The sequence below is a fragment of the Theobroma cacao genome, chromosome 4, assembly GCF_053813885.1.
Source record: "Theobroma cacao isolate CCN51 chromosome 4, ASM5381388v1, whole genome shotgun sequence".
In the NCBI taxonomy this organism is placed as follows: domain Eukaryota; kingdom Viridiplantae; phylum Streptophyta; class Magnoliopsida; order Malvales; family Malvaceae; genus Theobroma; species Theobroma cacao.
Window position 1 is genome coordinate 39247117 of NC_142642.1, and position 25530 is coordinate 39272646.

The 25530-nt window shown below is 36.1% G+C and overlaps 5 protein-coding genes and 1 long non-coding RNA gene across 6 annotated transcripts; 4 read left to right on the plus strand and 2 right to left on the minus strand.

Annotated features, from left to right (window-relative positions):
- Positions 1–1179: 1179 nt before the first annotated feature.
- Positions 1180–2127, plus strand: LOC108661790 (uncharacterized). The gene is made up of 2 exons (XR_001927622.2): positions 1180–1260; positions 1362–2127. It is a non-coding gene; the product is annotated as an uncharacterized LOC108661790 (long non-coding RNA).
- A 98-nt stretch (positions 2128–2225) lies between these two features.
- SPL7 (squamosa promoter binding protein-like 7) lies at positions 2226–8014 on the minus strand. Its single transcript, XM_007035363.3, has 10 exons — positions 7292–8014; positions 6656–6828; positions 6328–6545; positions 6149–6223; positions 5935–6042; positions 5228–5345; positions 4762–4897; positions 4397–4556; positions 3527–4093; positions 2226–2823 (listed from the first exon to the last, which is right to left on the minus strand). Exons 1-10 carry the CDS (start codon positions 7846–7848, stop codon positions 2512–2514), a joined length of 2424 nt encoding a protein of 807 aa, XP_007035425.3. The 5' UTR covers positions 7849–8014; the 3' UTR covers positions 2226–2511.
- Positions 8015–10161: 2147 nt separating this feature from the next.
- On the plus strand, positions 10162–13899 carry SCL28 (SC35-like splicing factor 28). The gene is made up of 7 exons (XM_007035365.3): positions 10162–10502; positions 10718–10795; positions 11027–11191; positions 11306–11364; positions 11493–11532; positions 13183–13530; positions 13632–13899. The coding sequence occupies exons 1-7, from the start codon at positions 10327–10329 to the stop codon at positions 13639–13641; spliced, it is 876 nt and encodes a 291-aa protein (XP_007035427.3). The 5' UTR covers positions 10162–10326; the 3' UTR covers positions 13642–13899.
- A 535-nt stretch (positions 13900–14434) lies between these two features.
- On the minus strand, positions 14435–16670 carry LOC18603406 (Cox19-like CHCH family protein). The gene is made up of 3 exons (XM_007035366.3): positions 16528–16670; positions 16187–16407; positions 14435–14795 (listed from the first exon to the last, which is right to left on the minus strand). The coding sequence occupies exons 2-3, from the start codon at positions 16372–16374 to the stop codon at positions 14663–14665; spliced, it is 321 nt and encodes a 106-aa protein (XP_007035428.1). The 5' UTR covers positions 16375–16407; positions 16528–16670; the 3' UTR covers positions 14435–14662.
- A 17-nt stretch (positions 16671–16687) lies between these two features.
- Positions 16688–18422, plus strand: LOC18603407 (Ribosomal protein L33 family protein). The gene is made up of 2 exons (XM_007035368.3): positions 16688–16819; positions 18120–18422. The coding sequence occupies exon 2, from the start codon at positions 18122–18124 to the stop codon at positions 18296–18298; it is 177 nt and encodes a 58-aa protein (XP_007035430.1). The 5' UTR covers positions 16688–16819; positions 18120–18121; the 3' UTR covers positions 18299–18422.
- A 2740-nt stretch (positions 18423–21162) lies between these two features.
- Positions 21163–25454, plus strand: LOC18603409 (putative 1-deoxy-D-xylulose-5-phosphate synthase, chloroplastic). Its single transcript, XM_018120108.2, has 10 exons — positions 21163–21667; positions 22007–22141; positions 22258–22422; positions 22542–22692; positions 23152–23423; positions 23513–23786; positions 23906–24213; positions 24339–24620; positions 24731–25015; positions 25127–25454. Exons 1-10 carry the CDS (start codon positions 21530–21532, stop codon positions 25283–25285), a joined length of 2169 nt encoding a protein of 722 aa, XP_017975597.2. The 5' UTR covers positions 21163–21529; the 3' UTR covers positions 25286–25454.
- Positions 25455–25530: the final 76 nt, after the last annotated feature.

The window sequence follows — 25530 nt, forward strand, 5'->3', positions numbered from 1 at the left end:
ATGCCTATATCCAAAAGAAAAGAAAAGGGTAATTGCTGTTTAAATGTAATTAGAGGATAATTAAGTAACTTCCACCATAGATATTTGTTAAGGGCATAATTAATGTCGTACACCTACTATGATCTGGTCCCATATCCATTTGCCATTTAGTTGAATTTTTTCCATTTAATTTGACTAATATGCTTTGATTTTTTTTTTGAAAAAAGGTTGAAAATAATTTAGAAATTATAGGTAGTCTAACTCAATATTTCCCATTAACTTTTATTATTTAAGAAGTAAGACATTTTACATGATCAACGGGTATTTTTTTTATTGACCATAAAATATTTTACATGAAAAATTAATATTTTCTATTCCAAATAGTTAAAATTCATGAAAACCTTTTTTGGAAAAAATTTTCCTTCCTACCAAGCAGAACCTTAATTGTATTGAAAAGAGCAGCTAAAAAATCAAACTTAATACTATATGATTTTCAATAATGGACATTTATTTCACAGTTTATCCAAAGATTTTTTTATGGTAATTAATGTTTAAGTGCTTTTATAAAAAAATTAAAAAAAAAGTCTTGAAGGTTATGTATCACATCATGAAAATGTTAGTACAATGATGAGAGTTTGGTATCTGTGATTATGTGACGGTAACCTATTTGATGTATCTAATTAATGTGGTTGGGTGTTCAAGAAAGAAAGAAAAATAGAAACAACATAGTACATGAGATAGGCTTAATGACATTAACCAGCCTTAAGCTGAAACTACAAGTGACAAAAAACTTTTTGTTGTATCTCAAAATTTGTCATGTATTCATAATTGTTGCAACTTGTGCTGTCACTCTCTAATGTACGTTCATTGACACCCTATTGATTATGATGGCACAAGATTAGGGTTATTATTATAAGTATAACTTTAACCCCTTTTTTAACTTATTTAATCACAATTATTAATAATTACCCTTGTTTTCTTTATTGATAGACAGCTACCTAGACAGCCCACAAATAATCATTAAGGCAGCAAAACCTAAAGTTTTGTTGTCACATGATTAAATCAAGAATCAAGGGACTTAGATTAAATTTTTGTTTGGGGAAGTCCCATTTCGAACAAAAGGACAAGATTTCAATCGACAAACAGGAAGTAACGTACATTAAAAAAGAAAGTTAGGAAGCTAGCTGTATGTGACTTAAAAGCAATTGTTTTCCCCGACATGCCTTTGTCAATCTGAGTCAGAGCCTACGCAAACCATAGCTTCTATTTCCTCAACTTGGGGTAAGATTGGTGCCAAATTTCGACCAATCTTGTTTATTTTGCCAATTTTCCTCGTGGCTCATCTGTATGATTTAATATGTAATATTTGTTTGTTTATTCAGATTTCGCTGATCTTATTAGGAAGCTTCATGCATGGTGACGGGTGAACAACCACTCCAATCCATGGAAGTAAACGTTAAGAAAGGTTCAGTGAAACCTTGGCAGTGCATTATTGCCGGGGATAACAAGTAAAAACTAGTACAATAAATTGAAGCTCAATCCAAGCTCTCTTTCCATTCAAAGTTTGAGTAAAGAGAAAACCGATGTTAAGAGAAGGTTTGGGAAATCCCAACCCCATTTCTGCGGCAGTTCAAGAGTTTCCCCGGGGAAAGCTCCACTAAATTGAATTGTTCTCATCCAAAGCCTGTTTTATATGTAGAAATGCCAAGGTCTGGAGATATGGCTACTTTTCACAAGGAGAGGGATGAAGCTAACTGAGCGGCCCAATACAGAATTGAATGCCAGATAGCGTTCAAGTTTTGGGGTCGGACTGTTTGGTTTGAACTGGTGTGATGGCCATGGTCCATGGATCGTAATTGGCTGCTGCTTGTAGGAAACTTGTAACATTCCTACTTGTATCGCAGTTGATGCTCTTACGATCTTTCAGTTATTATTATTGGCTTTCATCTTTCATTGTCGTCTTCTTTGCCTTCACATCCTATCGACGCCTCTGCAAGATCAGTTTGTCGCAATACCGTTCTGTTCTGTTGTGTTTGTTTTTCTTTCCTGCTTTTAACCAAATAACAAGACCAGGTTTGTAGTCACTGTTGTTGGCGAGTTTGAGAAGCTGAATATTGATTTAGACTTGGTTTCGTAACCGGAAAATAACTTGCCGAAAGAAAATTTTTCAGTACATGGATAATGCTTTGAGAGCCAACCCATGGAATAGAACAAAATAATACAGGGAACTACGAACACACTAAAACTGCTTAACAATTGTAGATTTAAGATTTACAATAACTGAGGTCCCTCAGTCTTACATTCAACATCCTGCAATATTGCCATTCATACTTCTACAAATTCTAGATTGCCCATTTTGTCAGATGCACTTGGATTGAGGAAACAGAGGTCAAATAAATCGAAGAAATCAAATTCAAAACCGGGGAGTACATTCACATGCTGAAGCTTCCGACAGCCTGATTTCATCAAACCTAACATACATTATGTATTTACATATGAGGAGATCCATGGCACTTATTTGGTTTGAAGACCTTATTCAACATCTACAACCCTGTCGAACAAACACCTCCGTATTGTTACTGCAAACTCACCAACTTTGTTAGGGTGGAAAAGGACTGCACACATCCCTAAGCATATAGCAGCAGTAGCAAGTATTAATACAGCAGGACGAGATCTCAATGTTGTGGCGGTGAAAATGGGACTACATGATTTTCTTGGGCACTCCTTGTTAAGGTTCACATTCATGATTATTTCTCTATTTAAAAGCGGAACAGTCTCACTTCTAGTGAAACTAGTTGATGCCGTCATTGCTCGTAATTTACCATTTGTTCTTTCCTCCAAGTCCTGCAAATAAAACAACATTATAAGCATGGAATTAAGTATAATATGTAAAAAGATAAATAAAATGACCTCAAGAGGTTTCGAAATCCCTCTTATATTCTCCTTGATGATATGTTTTGTAATGAAATATATTTATTCCCTGGTTGACACAAAGTAAAACGCTTTTTATGCATTAAGACACCATAATGCTCAAAATTTCATAAAGCATAACACCAAATTTGTAGCACACTAGAGAAGTTTTAACACGTCTCAAATATTTATACATAGCAGATGCTATGGCAGAAATTTCTCAAGATAGGGAAACATAAAATATGCTCTACACAAAACACTACTACATTTCTTTCATGGCCAGAAAAAAGAAAAAGATCGTAAACTTGGATGAAGACGAAAAGAGAGGGAGGAGTGCAAAGAGTGCCACAGCCAACCATCAAAGAACAAAGTGGATTTTGGACAAGTGTGTATAGCTCACAGAATGAAAAAGAATAGTTTTAGGGAGACAAGCTTGGAAAAGAGAAAAAAGAGAATGAGGTTTAAGGAGAGACAAAATTAAAGAGGATTGACCAAAAGGAAGAAAATATCAACAGGCAAACACTGCTCCACAGACATGGTGCATACTACATGGATCATACAAAACCATTGTGCCTTATTTAGAACATACAAAACAAGAAAATAAAAATTGGCTTATTTAATAAAATTCAGTTCTCACCTGAAAAGCATTTGGAACAACTGATAGCTCATCATCTTTAAAGCTGCTCTGCAAACACCAATTTCTTTCTCGCTCGATGTACTCTGAATGCAGCACTAGACTTTCACCTTTCTGAAGTTTGATACTAAGGATGTCTCTAGCATAATCCATATGTTTCTCGAATAATCTTATGTCAGAATCATTAGCTCCATTAAACCCAGTCTTCTCCACCAGAATCTTCAGATTTTGTAATACTTTCTTCAAAATGACTGTTGATTCGTTGTGTATGAGAAAACTCAATAAACAATTGAATCTTTGAATTTGAGAAGAGGCCATCATCTCTTGAAAATTTTCCAGTTTAGGCTCCCTCAATAACCATGCTATATCTAAAACAAGTTCAGAATAAGTTCTTTGTCGCAAACTTGAAGCTTCGCATGCCTCCAACAATGACCCAGTTGCAGACATTTTTGATCCTCCCGGAAAAAGAGATGCATCAAACCTCTTCTGTATTGACTTCATCTCAGAACAAACTTCCTTGTCTCCAATTAGGACAGGAATAAAATTTGATAATCCAGACTGATTCTCAACCTACAAAAGACATCCATAAATGAAAAAAATGCCCCAATAAGAGAACTCAAACATATTAAGGCAAAACCTCATCCAGATCGATATAAATTTATCGCACCTAAACTTAGGGGATAAAGAAAATGATTTGATATAATTGTAATAATCTTATCGCATGCCAGCAATAGCTAAGAAGTATTGGATGTGAATAACATTGCCTCTATCCATTTAACAAGATAAAGCATAGATTGAAATAGAATTGTCAAACATTCACTTTGAGATGAGACAATTATCCAAATATTCAGACAGAACTTTCACAATACCCACCTCAATGAATGCAGGACCAAAGAGATCAGGTTCAGTTAGAGGGACGTGTATTTTGTATAATCGATGATCACAACTAGGAGAATCCCCTTTACTCTGAACATGTGGGGATGCAACACAATAATCATACGCCAGATACCTTCCAGCAAAAGATACTAGAAACCTGGAATAATTATCATCTTTCTTAAGCTTTATATCATAATAATTCACTATTCTGACACAACATAAAGGAGATTTGAAAAGAAATACAGTTCCTATAATTGTCAACTAAAGATTTTTACAGAAAGAAAAAAAAGTAATAAATGCGATAAAAATCAAGAGGAAAGAGAAATTTTACACATAATAATTTATAAAGATAATACCCATACCGAAATTTGGGCTGCAGCAAATTACTTCCACAAGCAACAAACTCCATTGGCTTGCCAGCCTCAAAACATGCGGGATAAACATAATGAAGTCTTGGGGCTTGCATCTCCATATCAATTTTCACCATAGAAGTTCCATCTACACAAGCAAGATACATTAATCACACTAAGAGGTCTAAATGGATCAAATGCAGCCACCTAGAAGACTGAAGAATTTAAAAACAAGGAAACGAAGCAATTTAGAATAAATATGAAATCAAGAGCCTAATCCATGATACAAAATCTTAACTCCTATATGCATGCTGCTAAGGCTGGCACATGACCGCACATAAGGAAAAAAATCATTCACTGGAAATTATCTTCCAGAAATGCCAATATACCATCGCTTCAAAGCTTTTCAAATGCAGACATCGAAATGTAAAATGAAAATGAAAATAATGTGTTAGTGAAATTTACATGTTATTCTCACCTTTCCTGGTACGGAAAATCATGTCATTCAGATAAATAGTCATGAAGCCTCTCCCATATAGCATCCTTCCAGGCGTAAAGACAAAGTCATGCATGTAGGTCATGGGATTTTCAGATAACTGTTTGGTAGAAGAAAAAAATGAGGTTAGTTCCTGTCAAATCTGCCAAAAACATGAAAGAGGACAGAAATGCAAGAGCAATTGACAGAAAAACTAATCACAAGGTTGGCCTACATTCATATTGACTATCGACATTAATTAAGTACAAATAAGAGCATAAAACACTCAAGAACATAGCATATTTCCAAATTGTCTATAGTGATATCTAGGGAATTTTCCTAATGCACATCCACAATAACCAACAAAATTTCCACACTAGAACAAATTGCATTCTTATGTACATTCTAAGTTATTTGATGAATATACCATATAGGCATATACCAAATGATCATTTGTTGCTGATAAACACAAGCAAGTTACAAATACCAGATTAACAACTCAAGACTTCCAAAACTATGTAGTTAAGGGAATATCAGCAAAAGCTTTTTCTCCTTACATTTCTGGCTGAGAGAAAAAGAAAGAGGACAACATGTTATTGGCTTTAAACTTGGATATTGATGTCTGTGATTTATGTAGGCAAGTCTGTATGGTCAAAACATGATCAAATATAGCTTAAAAAGAGATCAAAACCATCTGATTGAACTGTTACCTTGTTCCACATATTCTTCGGCATTGAAATAAACACAGTTAAGATTATGCAACCAGGGCGGATGTAGCCTTCCAACTCAACAGGCATATTGGCCAACCATTGAAAAATCTGTAGATTCAGTTAGCCACATGTCAATCAATTCCTCAGATCTCTAACCACAAAAAATGGCTCTACTTATTTAAATACTAAACTGTAAGAGTAATTCTTTAAATACTTGGTGCCGAAGTCTTCGAGGGAATTCTGCCGGATTCCAATCATAAAGCTTGAATGAGATCCTGCCTGTAGGGCACTATAATGAAACACACAATCAATAAATATATCACTGGCAAGCTTCCTCTTATGAACAAAAACTGAGATAAAATGCAGATAGCATAAACAAATCAAAGAACCCACCATAGATGAGTAAGCAGTCTTATTGTCACAGGAAGAAGTAGAAAGTGAGAACTTGGAGTCATCTTTCCTTCCATCCATTTCAGTGTCAATAAGAGTTACAACACTATCATTATTAACACTCTGTAACATGGGAGCTGAGCAATGAGTGGAACCACGCCCGTCTTCAGACTCGAAGGCTGCTTCTTCTTCAGCTATCTGGCCACTCAAGCTTGAACCATCTGTATAATACATAAGAACACATTATCCAACATGGAAGGAAAACTTGCAGCTCCTACAAGGAAGGATGATTCCATCCACAACTAGCTTCATTAAACTAAATTTATAGAACCTTTTCCTGCTTCACCATCACAAGCAACATCTTCACTCTGCACAGCCCCTTGGGATTCATTGTTGGCCACAGTCTTAGAACCAACAGGCTTCCTACGTCGTCTATTGTTGTGACGCTCTAGTTTCCTTCGGCAACTCCTTTTACCTTCATCAAAATCCGACAGCAGGTGAAACCTGACAAGTAATTGATAGACAAAATAAACAGTTCAATACAAGAAATAACAATAACCAAAACAATCCAGCTTTTACATCTAACCATAAATAACAACTTCATTCATGGTCTAGAATTCAAAATTATCACTTCTATAGACTTCCATTAACCAAAAACACAAAGTATGTATTCAATTGTACATTCCGCTGAATTTGCAAAGAGGGAAAATTGAATTACAACTTCAAGGCTCCCTTCTGTTGTTATTTTTTCTATTTACTTTTTGCGAAAATTAAAATGTAATTCTAAAATTTCACTTCTAACCTAAAGATACAAATAAATTATGCATTCAATTATACTTCATTAAATCCTTAAAAATCAACAATAAAGCATAAATTATAAGCAGATTGACTTAAGTTTAACCTAAAACGTGAATGGCAGAGGCAAAAAATTAGCAAAAGTAAGAAAAGAGAGTACAATAGAGCTTACTTGCCACACTGTTGGCAATATCTCTTGGTTTCTCCATCGATCAAAACGGTGCTCGAGTTCGCGCATCGGAGACAAACCCTATGCCTCCTATGGTAACCTTTAAGTTCGCTAATATCCGCTTCGCAACCCGGAACTTGGCAACGACACGTCCCTGACCCGATCCTACCTGTTCGGGCTCGCTTCTTCCCCGGCGCCCCCGCCTCTTCCTCTTCAAGCTTCTCGATTTGCTCGTCGATCTCGGGGCACGCGCACGGAATGCGACCAGCTAGAAAATTTGAACAAGTCAACCTAGGGTCCCGCTTCCTGACACGATCCGGCCCTGGAACTGGATCCGAATCCGGAGCTGGAGCTTCTAAAGGATAAGGAGATAAGTTCTCGTCGTCAAAGGAGATGGAGAAGTGATCGTCTACGGTGAAGTCAAGGAGATCGCCCCAGTCCCAAACGGAGGAGGTCGGGTCAGCTTCGTTCACCCCAACATGAACGTCCATTTCTGGATCCTTAGACCGACGAGCTCCGCGTGGCGTCTGCGTTGTAGGAGAAGATGGAGCTCGTTCCATTACAAATAAAAACCCTAAAAAGTCCAGATGATTTGGTTAGTGGTGGTTGAATTAGTTGACGGAAAAGGGAAGAAATCGAGGAGGAGGTCGGGTCAGTTTAAGATTAGGTGGCGTCTCGAGTCGAACTCGTTCCCTTCTTTTTTTTTTTTTTTACTGTATTCTTTTTTTTTTATTAATAAATTAGGCAATTCCGCAATTGTGGTTAATGTGCCGACATGGTATATTACGGTGAAACGCGCAGGAGAGGCACGCGCTGGGTTGTGAGAATGCGTGGAAGGGAAGCGCGTGGGAGTTGGAAGGTGGAGGATCGTTGTCGAAAGAAATGAAGAGGATATGTGATGACATGTTTGCTCCAATAAAGTCGGATATTATTGGGGAAGATGCTTGTCAGAAGCCAAAAGTCATACATTTAGATGGTGCTGCTTTGGCCTCAAAGCTGTCCAAAGGATTTTTTCTTATAAAGTTTATTATTATTATTATTGCCTTTCATTAAAAAAAAAGAGCATATTGTTATGCCAAATAATAACATATTTATAATTAATATATTAATTGTTCTTAAATTTAAAAATATTAATTTAATTAATTTTAACAAGTGTTTTGAGAGATTCGTTAATTTTAAAAACATGATTTTTTTATTAAATATGCATGTAGCATTTTTTAAAGACGATGAATTTGTGTATGATTTAATGTTGATTTTTTATTTTTTTTGTTAGAGTCTTGATTCCTAAGTTAAGTTACATTGATTTTGAATAATTACTATTGTCAAAATCGATTCCAATATCAACTCTCAAACAAACAACCCCAATCTTGTTTCGTTCCTTGAATTAGGGTTGATGTTTATCACATTACTCTATTGGTAAACGCAACTCAATGATTCGACGAAATATTCAAGATCAATAATCTTTTAAATTAAGATAAAATTGAATTTCGAACATATTATTGTTGTAGATAAAAAAAATGAATTAGTTCGGTTTATAGAAAATAACTCGTAACATATAATTTTGTTTAATGGTAATGATTTTTACAATGATTGAAATTTTAAAATTAAATTAGAAAAGCAACAAAAAAAAATTCATGATATTCATTAGATGCCTTGACAATAACTTAATGATGGCGATTAAAAATATATAAGAATATTAATTGTCACTCATCAATTGATCATGCTTGCCATTATCATTACCATAAAATAAAATATTTTCATTCAGCAATTTCCAATTATTATAATAATTCATGTTAAGTTTGAAATACTGAAATCTGTCTTTAGTTGGAACAGGATTTTGCATGAAAAGGTTGAGGATTGCTTTTGAAGTAAGGATTAGTGACCAAACTGTTTGCATAAGCTTTAAAGAAAGAAAGCAACTACCAAAGATAAGGCTGAACTTACCTTTCAATTCATAAGCACAACCCAATCATGACAAGCTAATTGTGTCGAATTTTCATTTCAGCAATTCAATTTATTATTTTCGTTAAATTAAAATTCAATTTTTTTAAAAATTTATTAATTTAAAAAGTAAATAAATTTAACATTAGTATATAAATATTTTCTTAAATGGATAAAATTCAAAAGGGTACATCACAATTGGATTGAAAATAGTAATAAGTCGAGTCTTGAAATGAAATATTGATAAATGTTAGATCTTAAAATAAATAAATGAATATATATATATATGTAAAAGATTGTATTATATAATTGAGATAAATGTCACATTTACTATTGAAGTTTTGATGATCACATTATTTTAGTTGGTTAAAAGTAAATAAATAAATTTTCAATATAAATATATAAGTAAACACACAAAGTTCAATTTGAGTTTGAAATTAGTTTAATCTAATCAAGGTGCAGTAAAATTTTTTTTCTTTTTTTTTTCAAATTGAACTTTTATACGAAGAACAAAATTTTGAATAAGGCTTTAAATTTTTATTTTTTTACCAGTATAAATATAGAGACTTAGTAAATCCTGAATCATATAATAATAATATAATTTAATTGAAACTTTCAAGTTAAATATACAAATTCCAGAGGCCTAAGATATTATTGGAAATATCTTGAATATTTGATTTAATGATAATCGAGATGAGCTCAAATCTGTGTGTCAAGTCCATCATGCACTACGGCTCGAAGCCCAACAAGGTGCGATGAGGCCGTACAAGTTTCGTCCACTTTTTTATTCTCAGACATGTCAACGAAATGAGATTAAGCCCAATGGGCTTTAAAATCTCGTCCGAGTCATTGACTTTGACTAATGTTTAAGAGATTGGAAAAGAGCAGTTGCTTTCCTTATGTTTTTAACCCTTCACTCTCAGTCTCTCACCCTCACTAAAGGTAAATTTTACCTTTGCTTTCGCTCTCGTCTATCCCCTCGTTGCTTTTCTGTTCTCCCTCCAAAACTTTCTAAATACCCCTTCCCCCCCCAAAAGAAAAGAAACCCCTCAATCTCTCTCCTTTCTGCTCTAGGGTTTTGTGTTTTGCTTTAGGGGATGGGGAGGTATCGGAGCCGAAGTAGAAGCTACAGTCCACGTCGCCGTAGCAGGACTCCGACACGTGGCAGGAAGAAGTACGAGGATGACCCTCGCGACCGTCACCGCTCTCACCGAGACCGCCGATCCCCTGCTCCCTCCGGCTTGCTCATTCGCAATCTCCCTCTCGACGCTAGGTTTTTAACTCTCTCTCTCTCTCCATTTATTCATAAACACTGATTTTAAGTCTTTAACTGTAATTTTGTTTAGTTTTTTTTATTCGATTGAATAGAGGATAGGAAATTTGAATTTAGTTAAATTTTTGAAGAATTTTTTATTAAAATTTGTGTCATAGGAAGTTTCTCTTGTTGGAAAGAGAGACTTAAAAGTTTGATTTCATTGTGCTCTGCAGGCCAGAAGATCTTAGGGTTCCGTTTGAGCGGTACGGTCCAGTGAAGGACGTGTATCTGCCGAAAAATTATTACACCGGGTATGCTATTGCTCGGTTTTATATTCTTATTCATTTGTTTTTTTTCTCTGGATATTTTAGATTTTGATTTGTATGTTGATACTTGTATTGCTTTGAACTGAAAATAAGAACATAATAATATTCTTAGAGAAATTGTTTTTCTACCCGTTTGTTGGCCTGCTGATATTTTGTTTTTCGTAACAATTAAGGTGTCCAACTTCTATTGTGGTTTGTTATGATTTGAAATTGTAGGGAGCCAAGGGGCTTTGGTTTTGTGAAGTTTCGATATGGTGAAGATGCAGCTGAAGCAAAACAACGAATGAATCATCAAGTTATTGGTGGACGTGAGATAAGGATTGTTTTTGCTGAGGAGAATAGAAAAACTCCTCAAGAAATGCGCTTGAGTACCCGCACAAGGTGCCACAACTAGTTTCTCTCTTATGTAATCTCATGGTTATTTTCTGCCACCTGAGTGTTAAAATAAAATGCTGACGTGATCAAGCATTGTTTACTCTTTCATTTCATTTGAAGTGGTCGACATGGAGGAAGCAGGAGAACACCACCAAGGTCCCCAAGACGCAGATATCGCTGTCAGTTTAAATTTTTTACTTATGCTTTTCTCTTATCTTTTTTTTAATAGACCTCATTAATAGGATATGGTTGTGAAGATAATTCTCTGTTTTAATACAAGCTTAATTATTGTTGTTTTTGTTCACAGCTTACTCTCGCTCGCCTTCACCTGCTAGGCATGATTCAAGGTTTGAATTTTATTTGTTTGAGGCATTTTATGCTTCCTTTTTAATTTATAAGTAGTGGCTCTTCTTGTTGGCATTGAGTTATTCTATAACTCCACTGTTCAACATTTATAGTGTGGTAAAGATTATTGACTATGGATTCTATTATCCTTTCTTTTGATTATAGAGGAATATATGGAAATTATAACCCATGAAGCTGAGAGCAATTGGAATGTTATGATGTGTCTGGCCATATAATTTTGGCAGTACTCTAACTCATAAGTTGTTTATTAATGTTGACATGATGGTAATCAAGTCTGATAACAAATATTGTCTTGCCTCATTTCATGCAAGTGTCCAAAAGTTACTACTTTCTGTGGGTTTCCCCATGTGGCATAGTTAGGAAGATGAATAAAAGTTGTAGCTATGGATAATTTCTTTATCTTTTTTTTAATTTCTTACTCTTATTCACTTAATGCTAGCATTATGATGATGTTATATCACCAGTGAAATAGAAAAATTTGTTTACCTTCTCATCTCTTTCAATTGAATTTGTTAATGGTGATAATGAAGCTATGCATTACAATGGTGAGAGCTAAATTTTTGGAAGCTGCCAAACTTAAGTTATAGTTTCCGTTTGTTTTTCCTTTGTGTTTGTTTAAGTTTTAATATTCAATGATTGTTGTCGCTTAGACATAATGCTAAGTCCTCCAGTAGATTAAAATAATATATACTGTGGTGGCCTTGTTTATGCAGATAGTAAAGTGAAAAGGGAGATTTTAAAGTCTTCTGGATTAATAAAGATAAAGAGATCATAAAGTGATGGACAACTTGATTTTCTATCAAAGCTTCTCCATAAGTATTTTCCATAATTCCACCTTCACCAGCTATTGCCTACAAATTGAACGGGGTCTTGTTCTTTGACTTTGGGTTTGTGAGGCTTGCTGCCATTGAATGAACTGACCAGCTAAAATGTTTGTGAGATGATTAAAATCACAGGAGTACCTTATCTTTTTCGTTTGCATATGAGTTGCTAATTAGTTTTTTTCATGAGAAAATTTGTTAAGTTTGATATCTTCTTTTCATATACTATCCAGTTAAGAAAGAATTTAGAGCTTATATTTGGTCAAAGAATCATCCTCAAACAAAGGAAGCCAATCAAAGTATTTACTGGTAGAGATTTGTTGGCATTGTCCAAGAAAAAGATAATTTGAGGTTTTAGAAAGTTGGGGCAAAGAGAGCTATGAAGTTGTCAGATGCTGATCAACCAGTACAACGTTATAGAGCCTAACTCAGTTTTTGGATCCAAGTGTTATATATTTGTTCAGAAACACTGGAAAGGTGCAGGTAAAGGTCAATATTTAAATCCGTTGATTTGTGCGAGGATGCTTGTAGAAAATTGTTGTCATCTTCATGCGTATCATCTATTTTATATTGGAAGAGGTTTGCCTTGTGAAGAGTAAAAATACTCCTTTCTATACATTCTATGTAATATTGTTATATGCACTGAATAGATTTTGTTGCCCTTAATGAAAAATACTCCTTTCTATACATTCTATGTACTGTTGTTATATGCACTGAATAGATTTTGTTGCCCTTATAGTCAATATATGTGTTATTTGTATGGAGTAATAGTTTCTTATGCATTCTGTTTTCACTTGAAACTGGGGACAGGGATCGGGGAGTGAGAGATGATTACCGCTCCCTCAGGCGATCTAGGTCAATTTCACAGGATCGGGGCATGAGAGATGACTATCGCTCTACCAGTCGATCTAGATCTATTTCAAGGGATCATGGGGCAAAAGATGATTATTGCTCTCCCAGGCGATCTAGATCTGTTTCACGGTCTCTTTCTGCACGTTCTCCACATGGTGATAGGGAATACAGAACCAAGCCAAGGTCCCCAAGTCCTAGGGAGAATGGTCGGAGTTCCCATGATGAGAGACGCTATGCGCATGGCCAGTCAAGGAGTCCAAGGCGTGACAGTCTCAGTCCTTCAAGGTCTCGTTCACGATCCTTCAGGTAGGTGCTCTCCAACTTTCTGACAAATTTTTATTGATACTTGCAGTTGGAGTCCTGCACAAGAGCTGAAGTTATAAATTGTGGTGCTTTCTTCTCTGCAGTCCTCGCTAGTGGCTTTTCCAATTATGGTGCCTTCTTGTGGTGATGTGCATGTGGTTGCTGCTGGAAACTGTAATATGTGTTACTTTGGTGTTTATTTTAGGTGAAAGCAATATTATGAGTTAGTAGGGTAGCTTAAGGACGTTTTCAAACTCTAGCAGTTTTAAGTATTCTTAAGAGATATGGCTGCATCTTGTTTTCAAGGATTTTGAGATACAATGTCTGACTGATGTTGCAATCTACCTTCCATCTTTAACGGATTGATCTGTAGTATATGTGTCAAATTGGAGTTGTGATTTCTGATGGAGCTTATTCTATGCTCTTTCCCTGCTTTTGCGGTTTGAGGTGTGAGTGAAATGTGGTTGCTGCCGACCACCGTTTTTGGTGTTAACCCATTAATGTCTTGCAGAATCCACCAGAAGGACATTCGAATTTACTTAATGCAGTTGAGAATATTGTGTATGATAGGTCTCTTGAAATATTGGAAGTTGCCAAGTAAACCTTTTCTCGTGTCTATGCTCATTGTTGATGTGGGAAGATGCAGTTTTGATTTTATTCAAAGACAATGTTATTCCTGGCGGGTTTTCAAGTCATCATGATGCTAAGCTCTCTCTCTCCAAATAAGTTCATAAAGGTCCCATTACCAGTTAAACAAAACGAGCTCTCTGTTATGTTCAAGAAGTTGACACAAGGCTGATTCTGGGTTACGTTCAGTACTAAGAATTATAATACTGCAGAGCACCGGATTTATGTGGTTCGGTTCCCAAAAACCTACATGCTTTTAGCAGCCGATAACAAAAGAAAAGATCATGAATGAATCACTCATCATTGATTATGTTCAAAAATGGCAGTGGAGTCATTTTCGCTTGAAAATGAAAAAATTTTTTCCCAAGAACAATCTTCAACCATACAAAAGGGAGACAATGCGTATCGCATGGAAAGCTGGATATAAGTGTACGCAACAACAGTTTTTGCTCATTGCAAACTGGCCTAACTTATTTCAACCATGGAACTACAGGTGTTTGTTTGCCAATCACTTCAAAGGGCATGCTTTCTCAAATGCTTGCTGCTCTTTGCGACATAAATCAAACTCATTCGTGTGGTAATACATGCATCCGACGTAAGTTTCCATTGGGTCTTTGCATCTCTGATAAAGATCTTTTAGCCTGCAAAGTCAAACATTCCATGATTAAGAAAACAATCTATTAAAGCAATGAGGTAATACTCATTGTAACGTGTATTAGGGTAATGCTCAGTTCCCCGGAAATTGTGCTACATTCATGCATATATAATCATTTAGATTTCGATAAACGGTTGTTATGAACTTAAGTTGTCTACATAGAGCATCAATATACAAGCTAACTTAGTAGTCCAGATGATTCACAGGCAAGAAAAACCGACTGTTCAATCTAACCCAGGAATAGGAAGGTACCATGTTCCTACTGATCAGTAAAGAGAAGCAAAGAGGATGTGTGCTTTAATATATAAAAGAAAGCCATTCCAAGAAACTAAGCAATTGGAATGAGGTTAAACTACTACCTTATTTGGTTGGAATGAAATTAAAGTGGCAGATAGAGAAAGAAAAGAGTGAAATATCGAGTTCCCACATTTTACCTTCAAGGGATTCAATATCACTATTGCTACAAAAAGCAGTAGAGCAGACTTTACAAAGATAAAAGATTGAAAGGTACCATAACTTAAAGAGGATATTTTGAATCACTTGAGTTCTAATTTGTTTCAGATATGCACTCTAAAAGACTAAAGAAATAATGACCTAGCATTTTAGAACTCTACATCATGTAATGCTGCCATGATCTAATTATTGTTGCCTTGGAACTTCATAAAGATTCTATATCAAAATGGAAACCGTAGCTTTCTGGTAACTCGCAACTAAGAACCACAAGATAGTCAGTATTTAGGGCATTTTAAGCTACAAAATGCTTCTTCCCATGTAATCGGATACAAAGTAGGTGAACATGGCAAACACCTACTCTGTAAATAGAGAAAGTCGGTAGCCCTATGGTTACATTCAACACAAAGAGAAGGCCACCTAATTACGACTTGATTCGTCTATGTTACACCGATGTAAAACTTCTTCAAATTAACCACAAAACCAAACTAACATACCAAGAGGAAGAAAAATCATCAGTTTGAGGCTTAATCAGAATCTACTTCGCCTAATCATAAGAAAGCACTTCTACTCCTAACAAAACTTAAACTTAGCTTCAATCAACAATTCGAAACCAATGCTAAAGGCTCATTCCCCCACCTCCCTCCCCCCTCCCCCCCCTTTCGCAGTGATGAGGCCAATCCCATGTTCTTTTTAGCTTCACTTTCACAGTATAAAACCTTTGAAAACCCAATTCCAAAAGTTCTCACATGCTACATTTCCATTAAAAGGATTAAAATCCAATAGTCCTAGTTAATCTTGGCTTCAATCAGACCATTGCAATTTCTTTTTCAATTCCAACATTATCTTATATGAAAAAATTTAGCAAAAAAAGGAAAAAAAAAACAAATAATTTTGAGAAATCGAAGACCGAAAATCAATGCTTACACGCCAAGGGCACAGCGAGTAGCTTGGCGGCCTTTATCGAGACATTTCTCAGGATTTGGATCTTTCTTCTTACACTTGAGGAATTCCACGTTCTCCGACATACATGTAATTTCTATGTGCTTAGCTGCTGACATCAGCACCGACGACGTCGGGATCGGTTCTCCCACCGCATCTACCACGCTCGCCATTTCCACCCCACCCCTGACAAAGATCACTTCTTTCTGCACCAATCCCAAGAAAAACGAAGAATAAAGAAAGATCCCAACTTTTTCTCAAAAAGTTCCAAGTTTTCCACAATTAAGGAAAAAAGAAAGAAAATTTATTGGGAATTAATCGTTTACCTTATCAATTAATTGAGTATTTGCTTAAACTGAGAGAGCAGACTGAGGGAGAGAAATGGGGGTCTAAAGTTCTAGGGCAGTGAAGACACTGAGGAAATGCTAACCGATGCTAACGGTGGAACCAATTGGTAATTCATTTTAGATTGAAGGGTATTTATGTCATTGTATATAGCTTCTGGGGTTTTGTATTTCTCGCTCACTTGGCCCCCAAAACCCTCGGCTTTGTTCAATTTCTTTGCCCTTCTTTCTCTTCAGCCAATCTCAAAACAGTGATTTCCGAGACAATTTAACAGTAAGTTCAAATTTTGTTACTTGATCTAGTGCTAAAGCGACTTCCTTGATATCTCTTCTTTGCTTCATCTTTCTGTTCCTTATGATGTCTGTGGTAGAGAAAGTGTTGAGCTTGCTGGAATTTACAGAGATATTTGATCTGATATTAGCGTGGAATTTTCAAGTATTGATTTGAACCAAATAGTTGCCTTTTCATTTTCATTGCATTGTTGCAAAAGATGGGTTTTCTTTTTTCATTAGGAGTGATGGTTCTTTGTAGTACTATATGTTTTAGCTTTGTGTTCTGAATTGTGGCTAGAACCCATTTTTCTTCTGAAGTGGATGAAATGCTTGGCATCTGATAGACTTAAATTGTTGGGCAGAGTGGGGTTTGGCTATTCAGCAATGTCTCTGGCTTTTTAGCTTAGATGTATGCTCTTAAACCTACAGAAATGGTGATTGATTAGCAATTGGGTGATTAGTTTTTACTAGTGTTTGTCTTAGGATTTTTTTTTGGTAGCTTTAGAGAAGGAAATGAGTTGACGGGGTGGAAATGCTGTGAAATTTTTTTTTTTTTTACAATTGGGGGAGAGGGGATTCGAACCCTGCTCTTTAGGCAGGGATCATGCACAAACCAATGAGCCAAATGCTCGGTTGCGCACTGTGAAATTTAGCTCTTGCTATTTTGTTAATTCCTATATTAATAAGCTAGTTACTATGATTTATTCGTATTTGCAATTTGCAACATTAGAAAGTTTCTTCATTTTTATATACTTACAGCCACAAATTAAGGGGCAGAAAGTTATTGTTTCCTTGAACACTTAACACCCTCCCTCCCGCTTTCTGCAAACTTTTTAACTTATACTTCAATAAAAACTAAAAAGATTTGTTTATATAATCAATTAGTCATTCAAGTCGAGCTGAACTCAGCTAAATATTTGTTCCTGGCTCAAATTGACTGGAATTGTTGGACTGGAGGGGCCACCCCGCTCGATTGAGTGCAAACTTTCTGTTCTTTTTGAGTGCTGTAGGGATGTGGATGGTGGAGTGCTTTATGTGTTTTTTGTCGACATATTTGATGTTTATTGTATGTATTTGGACCCAGACGGTTGCTCACTTGCTGTGAAGCCCAAATTTATATGCATGTGTGGATCTAAAACTGTAGGTCAATTAAGTTTATATAATAAATACACTTTTATTCATACATATACAGAATGGTGGGATCAAAAATGTTTCTTACTGCTAATTTGTAAAGACATTGTTTTCTTAATAAAAACTTTCTGTTTCTACTGATTTGATTGTGTTTTCCCTTGTACGTTCAGGAATGGGTGACAAGAAGAAAAAGACTTTTATGTTTATCCGGCTTGTCTCGGCTGCTGGGACTGGGTTCTTCTATGTGAAGAGGAAAAGTGCTAAGAAAGTGGCAGAGAAACTTGAGTTTCGCAAGTATGATCCTCGGGTAAATCGCCATGTTCTTTTCACAGAACAAAAAATGAAATAAGGAACCTATTATGTATCAGCTGCTCTGTTTTCCATCAAATTTTAAATCAATGTACAAGTGCTGTTTCTTGTCAACAATATCAAATTATGTGAGCTTGAATAAAGTGCGTCTGTCTTTATTTGTATTTGTTTCTCCATCAATTATGCTCCCTTTTTGTCTCCCTCCCTCCCTCTCTCAAGTCGAGCATGATTTTTTCATTGCCATATGGCCTGTTGGTTTAATCCTCCAGGATATGGCCCAAAGTTTGAATTATTGAGGATCATTATCATGTGTTAAATGCTGCATTATTTATGTAGATGACTGGCAATAAAACTACCAATGACTTTATGAACTTGTCAATGACAAGCATTTAATCCTAGAAAAAAAAAAATTCACAAACTTCACACATTATGGCATAGATCACATGCTTCATGTTTTCCAGTGATGGAACTCTTCAAATTGGGCACTGTCTTCTCATTTCATGTACATGTTTGTGATGGTAGTTGGCACGTGTTTCTCCCTAAATTAAACTTGGTCTCCGTCCTCCGTGATATGCATGGTGGGGTTGGCGTGGGTTCTGAAAATGTAATTGAGGTGTGAGATAAAAAAATGTTGTGTTCCTTTGGCCATTGATAATGGCACAAGCCACAAGGGAAAGAATCGAGCTGTCAAGCAAATTGAAACAAGGAAAAGCCTTGGTCTATTTATCAGAGCTCCTTCTCTTTATCTGTCTATGAATGATAATTATAATGGATTGGCAATTTTTGCAGATTTCATATTCTATGGTATCTGGCCTACCAAAGATGGCTTTTGCCGTCAGTGTGTCCCATTTCCTTGAAAAAACTTTGCACCTTGCACCATCTTAATGGATCACTGCCATTGGCTCTAGAATTCGAGTACTGATTGAAAAAGACAGAGGGTTCTTATCCTCGAGTTAATGGGGTTGCCCATATTGCAGTGTTCTCTCTGCCTTTCTGCTGTGTTTTTCTCCATTTCAGCAAGCGGCATCTTCATTTACCTTTCCAATGTTTTGCCAGAAACATGTTTGGTACAAAGAAAATGGACTTGAATATGAATGTCAAGTCAAGGTGGCCAAAAGCAATCAATCCCTGGAGCAGCCCATGGTTTGGCAAAGGATAATATTTGTCAATGATCTGACTGGAAATTTGCATTAAGACTTGGAACTGTCAAATAACCTCTGGAAGTCAATGAAAGAATTAAGAAGTTAATCTTGATATTCAGAGAAAGATAGTGCTTTCCATGGTCAGAACTTGTTTCATTTATTCTTTTCAATAATAGCAGAGGAGCATAGGCCAATTTTTGAGCCAATTGTTGGTTTTCATAATAGAAAATTGAAGGATAGCTAGGCTTTAAGTCTGCTTTCTTTTTCTCATTTTTTCCTTTATTTTCACAATCTACACAAATTTGTAAGATATTGTATATTTTAACCACGATTTATTTAACAAAAACCCCAAATTAAAAATAGTGTGAACTTTTAAATGTTATATCTCATTTTAATACATAGATGTGAGATTTATAACTCTTCGATAAGATCATGACATCCTCTCCTTTTTCATATCAAAAAAGACGTCACGATCTTAAAAACGAATTATGAATCCTACATCCTCTCTACTGTTTATTAGAGTGAGATTGGACATATATCCTTATCTTGGTTAAAATTATGTTTTCACCAATCAAAGGAATAACAGAACATTAATGATACTTTAATTTTGACTAGCTATCTTGACATGGCATGAATATGTACTAGAATGAGATTGTGCATGTATCCTTATCTTGATTAAAATTATTTTTGACCAATCAAAAGAAGAATAGTACACATTAATGGTACATTAATTTTGGCTATTTACCTTTAGGTGGCACCAATGAGTCATTTCAAAGTAATTAAAATGATATAATTTAAAGTGTCATTTAAAAAAAAATTTATAAAATTCAATTCGTTAAATTTTTTAATAAAAAAAAAATTTACATACATTTCTTGTAATTTTAAATTTTTTCATTTACAATGTTAATTTTTTTAATAAAATTATCAAAATATTCATCAAATATAAAAAAATTGACTAACTTTTGAATAGAAAATATCTTGTTGATTATTTTATAAAATAGAAGCTGCGACCTTTTCGAAAATAAAATTTATCTATAAAAAACTAATTGAAAAAAATATACAAAACGTTAGGTGAAAAAAGTTCAAATTATAGAAGTGTAAGCCAATTTTATCGTACTTTGGCCGAGAAGAATCAAAGGCAAGCTTGATACCCACAGAACTAGTGGTTTCCTGGTTTGGCAATCTGTCTTTGGCTGCTTGCATTGCAGCATCACCATGATTGTTATTATAAGATGATTAATGATGATATCATCACTAAACATGGCTAAATTTTCCATTATTTCATTTAACTCTCTCTTGGGTTATGAACAGGGCAGGCCCAGGACCCTTAATGGCTACCTAAACTATTTTGTAACCCACGTGAGACATGCATGGAAAGTACAGTTTGAAACAATTAATCTGAAACTTAGTAATGTGTACACGCCATAGTTTACTTGAAAATGATGGTAGGATTCACAAAAATGAAGAATAAAAGAGGTGAAATACGCCTTTCACATCAACCAATGAGACGACAGAAGTATCCAAAGCCTAGGAGACCAGATTGTAGGTGGTAAAGGACAAACCCATCTCTCCATCGAGGAATAGATACAATGGAAAAAGTAGGCGGGCATTGCACAATCTATCTCCCAATCTATCCACTCCTGATTTCCATTGACGTGGCCCAATGAGAGAACGACCTGCCACCTCAATCGTGAAGCATTGCAGCCTAGCCTTGCTGTCCCTGTAATAATAAAACCCCTGTAATGAATTGAAAGCCAAAGACTAAAAAGCTCCGTGTCTTTCTTGGTTTATTTTCTAGTCTTTTAACCGTCACTTTTAGTCCACAGGCGTGTTCGGAAGACTGATTTCTCTTTTATTTTTTTCTTATTTATGTTTGTTTATTTTTAAGAAATTAGGCTTAGTCCAAATTCAAGTTACTCCTCCACTAGCATCAGCAATAAACACAGTGAAAAGACAGGCCATAGCCATGACCAAATACTTTATAAATCTTCTTCGTTGAGTGGATTTCTTTCACTCTTGCACTCTAAACGGCGGAGACTTTTTCTGGGTTGTTCTCATTTTGAGCTCTAGTGACAGCTTTTTTTAAGAGGCCTGTTAATAGTTCCATTTCTCTCTGTATATTCTTGGCCATGGCTCTCTGTGCATTTTCATTTCCCGCTCATATCAACCGGGCAGCAGCTTCAGATCCTCAAAAGTCTACTTCTTTTGCTTCCCATTTGCTTGGTGGGACAGATCTGCTTTTCCAGCCATTACATAAGCTCAATCAGGTTTGTAATGTCAAAATGGAAGTTCACTTGTCTTTTATGTGAAGAGAAAAACTGGGTTTTGTTCATTTTTGTCAAATTTTTTTAAAACTTGGTTCTTTGTTTTTACTAAATTCGAAGTTGTTTACTTTATTTAAAAGGTTTTTGAGTCTTGTTTACCGGGTTTAGTTTAGTTATCAGAAAGGGAGAGCCCGCCAATATATTCTCTTTTTAAATTTTCTGTTATCCATTCCTTGGTTTGGGTTTTCCCTCTTTGATTTGGAATTCAGTGAATTTTTGGGTTTTCAGTTAGAAGTATACGAAACTTTTGTTGAAAGAAATTGGTGTTTTTGTTTTGATTAGGTGCAGGTCAGGAAAAGGCCAGGTGGGGTTTGTGCATCACTATCAGAGAGAGCAGAATATCACTCCCAGAGACCACCAACACCTCTCTTGGACACTATAAACTATCCAATACACATGAAAAATCTTTCTGTCAAGGTAAAACAGCCAAAACATGTCAAACTATGTTTGAATTATGACACCTTAATCTCTTTCTTGATATGGGAATATGGGGAACTCTCCTAAACTGCATGTTTGAATAATCCTCAACACAGGAACTAAAACAACTAGCAGATGAATTGCGGTCTGACGTAATTTTCAATGTTTCAAAAACTGGGGGTCACTTAGGCTCAAGCCTTGGTGTGGTTGAACTCACTGTGGCTCTTCATTATGTCTTCAATGCCCCTAAAGACAAAATATTATGGGACGTTGGTCATCAGGTTCAATTATCATTTTTCTTAGTGTCTCCTTTCTTATAGCTTACTGTGAAAGACTTAATACTACTCTAATTAACAGAAAAAAGAAAAATCCTTCTGATGAGAGTTCATTTGATTTGCAGTCTTACCCTCACAAAATCTTGACTGGGAGAAGAGATAAGATGTATACTATGAGGCAAACTAATGGATTGGCAGGATTCACAAAACGATCAGAGAGTGAATATGATTGCTTTGGCACTGGTCACAGTTCAACCACAATCTCTGCAGGCTTGGGTATTAACCTCGTCCTTTTCCATTCATTTTGCAGAGTAAGGTTAATAAGTTGTAACACATAACCGATATTGGACTCAAATTTTTCCTAGTCAAAGATAACACCTGTGGAAAGTATATACACCAATTCTTTCTAAAATCTGTCCCAAGGTTTTCCTTGTGTTGCATGTAAATCTTTTGAATAATTTCTTCATAACTAAAGTGCTGTGCATATATATTTTTGTTTATCTTTTTTATTCTGGGATGTTTTTCTAAGAAGTGGTTAGATATAGATGCCTTATTCTTCTGCTAGCATGCAATTTTTGCTGTGTTATAACCTTACAGGACAAGAACTTTTGCTTTTTCTCCCCAGTCATTACTATTGAAGTCAATATGGTGAAGTCCTATTTTTTATTCCATTATGTAAAGCCTTGTTCACTCGGTCTTCGGAGATATAATCGTGCTGATGTTTTGGGTGGACAGGAATGGCTGTGGGCAGGGATCTAAAGGGAGAAAGGAATAATGTAGTTGCTGTTATAGGTGATGGTGCCATGACTGCAGGGCAAGCTTATGAAGCCATGAACAATGCGGGATACCTGGATTCTGATATGATTGTTATTCTTAATGACAATAAACAAGTTTCTCTGCCAACTGCTACGCTAGATGGACCTATACCACCTGTGGGAGCTTTGAGCAGTGCTCTTAGTAGGCTGCAATCAAACAGGCCTCTTCGAGAACTAAGAGAGGTTGCCAAGGTAAAGTAGAAAAGTGTAGAAGTTGAATAAATAAAAATATTTTGCCTGGAAACTAAAAGTAACTGGAACTAAATGTGGACTTGTTGCAGGGAGTTACCAAGCAAATTGGTGGGCCTATGCATGAACTGGCTGCAAAGGTTGATGAGTATGCTCGTGGAATGATCAGTGGTTCCGGGTCAACACTTTTTGAAGAGCTTGGACTATATTATATTGGACCTGTTGATGGTCACAATATAGATGATTTAGTATCTATTCTCAAAGAGGTTAAGAGTACTAAAACCACAGGTCCGGTTTTGATCCATGTTGTCACTGAGAAAGGCCGAGGTTATCCATATGCAGAGAGAGCTGCTGACAAGTACCATGGTATAAAAAGCCTTTTTAGAAGAGATATCACTTCATTTGATTTACTTTAACCAACTTGATTTATGACATTACTTTAAAGAATAAAAAAGAATAAATTGTACTTGGCTTTCTTTTCTCAGGAGTTGTAAAGTTTGATCTGGCAACTGGAAAGCAATTCAAAGGCAGTTCTGCTACCCAGTCATACACTACATATTTTGCAGAGGCTTTGATTGCAGAAGCAGAGGCTGACAAAAATATTGTTGCCATCCATGCTGCAATGGGAGGTGGAACAGGATTAAATCTCTTCCTTCGCCGTTTCCCAGAGAGATGTTTTGATGTTGGGATAGCAGAACAACATGCTGTCACTTTTGCCGCAGGTCTGGCCTGTGAAGGCCTCAAACCATTTTGTGCAATCTACTCATCATTTATGCAAAGGGCTTATGACCAGGCAAGCTACTAAAGCTTTCTACATTATTTCCTATCTTTTACAAATTGTAAAAGATTAATATTCTGTGTACTAATTCAAAATTCTGCATCAAATTCATTAAGAATGTGCTCTATTTGCTGCAACAGGTTGTACATGATGTTGATCTGCAGAAGCTGCCTGTAAGATTTGCAATGGACAGAGCTGGCCTTGTTGGTGCAGATGGTCCCACGCATTGCGGGGCTTTTGATGTCACTTTTATGGCATGCCTCCCCAACATGGTGGTCATGGCTCCCTCTGATGAAGCTGAGCTTTTTCACATGGTAGCCACGGCTGCTGCCATAGATGACCGTCCCAGCTGTTTCCGTTACCCAAGAGGAAATGGGTTGGGAGTTCAGGTGCCACCTGGAAACAAAGGAGTTCCACTTGAGGTGACTTTCGACGCAAGCTTCTACATGTTCCTATTGTGAAAAAGAAGAAGAAAACACTTAAGGAATCATACTAACTACTTAATTTCAAAATGCTTTTAATATTCCTACAGATTGGAAAAGGCAGGGTACTGATTGAAGGGGAAAGAGTGGCACTATTAGGCTATGGATCAGCAGTTCAGAGCTGTTTAGGTGCTGCCTCTTTATTGGCATCACATGGCTTACGGTTGACAGTTGCAGACGCCCGATTTTGTAAACCATTGGATCACACTCTCATCCGCAAGCTGGCAAAATCACATGAGGTTCTCATTACAGTGGAAGAAGGATCAATCGGGGGCTTTGGTTCTCATGTCGCACAGTTCCTTGCCCTTGACGGTCTTCTTGATGGCACAGTAAAGGTACCAATCTAAAATCATGTACTTGAACTTCGTCCATAGCTGTAGTAATTGGAAGTGGTTTAGCCATAGAATCCTTTTTCTTTGCATTGAAACTTCCCATTTAATTTGCAGTGGAGGCCACTTGTTCTTCCTGATCGGTATATAGACCATGGATCACCAGCTGACCAGTTGGCCGAAGCTGGTCTTACACCATCACACATTGCTGCGACAGTATTCAATGTACTCGGACAAAAAAGAGAGGCTCTTGAGATTATGTCCTCAAGAAACTGAAGAACCCCATCAGCTTGAATTTCCCATAATGTACAAAATTTTGTTTTTCCTGTTACATTGATGTAAAAAGAAGAATCACATCCTAGGAATTGTACTACTTTGCCATATAATGTAATATGTAACAGAACAATTTGATTTAAACTTATGAAGTAATATCTGAATTTACAAATCTTGGAAGTCTTGCCACCTTTGGCATAATAGTACATTTATGGCTAAGTAATTGGCTACTGTCCTATCTTCTAGCC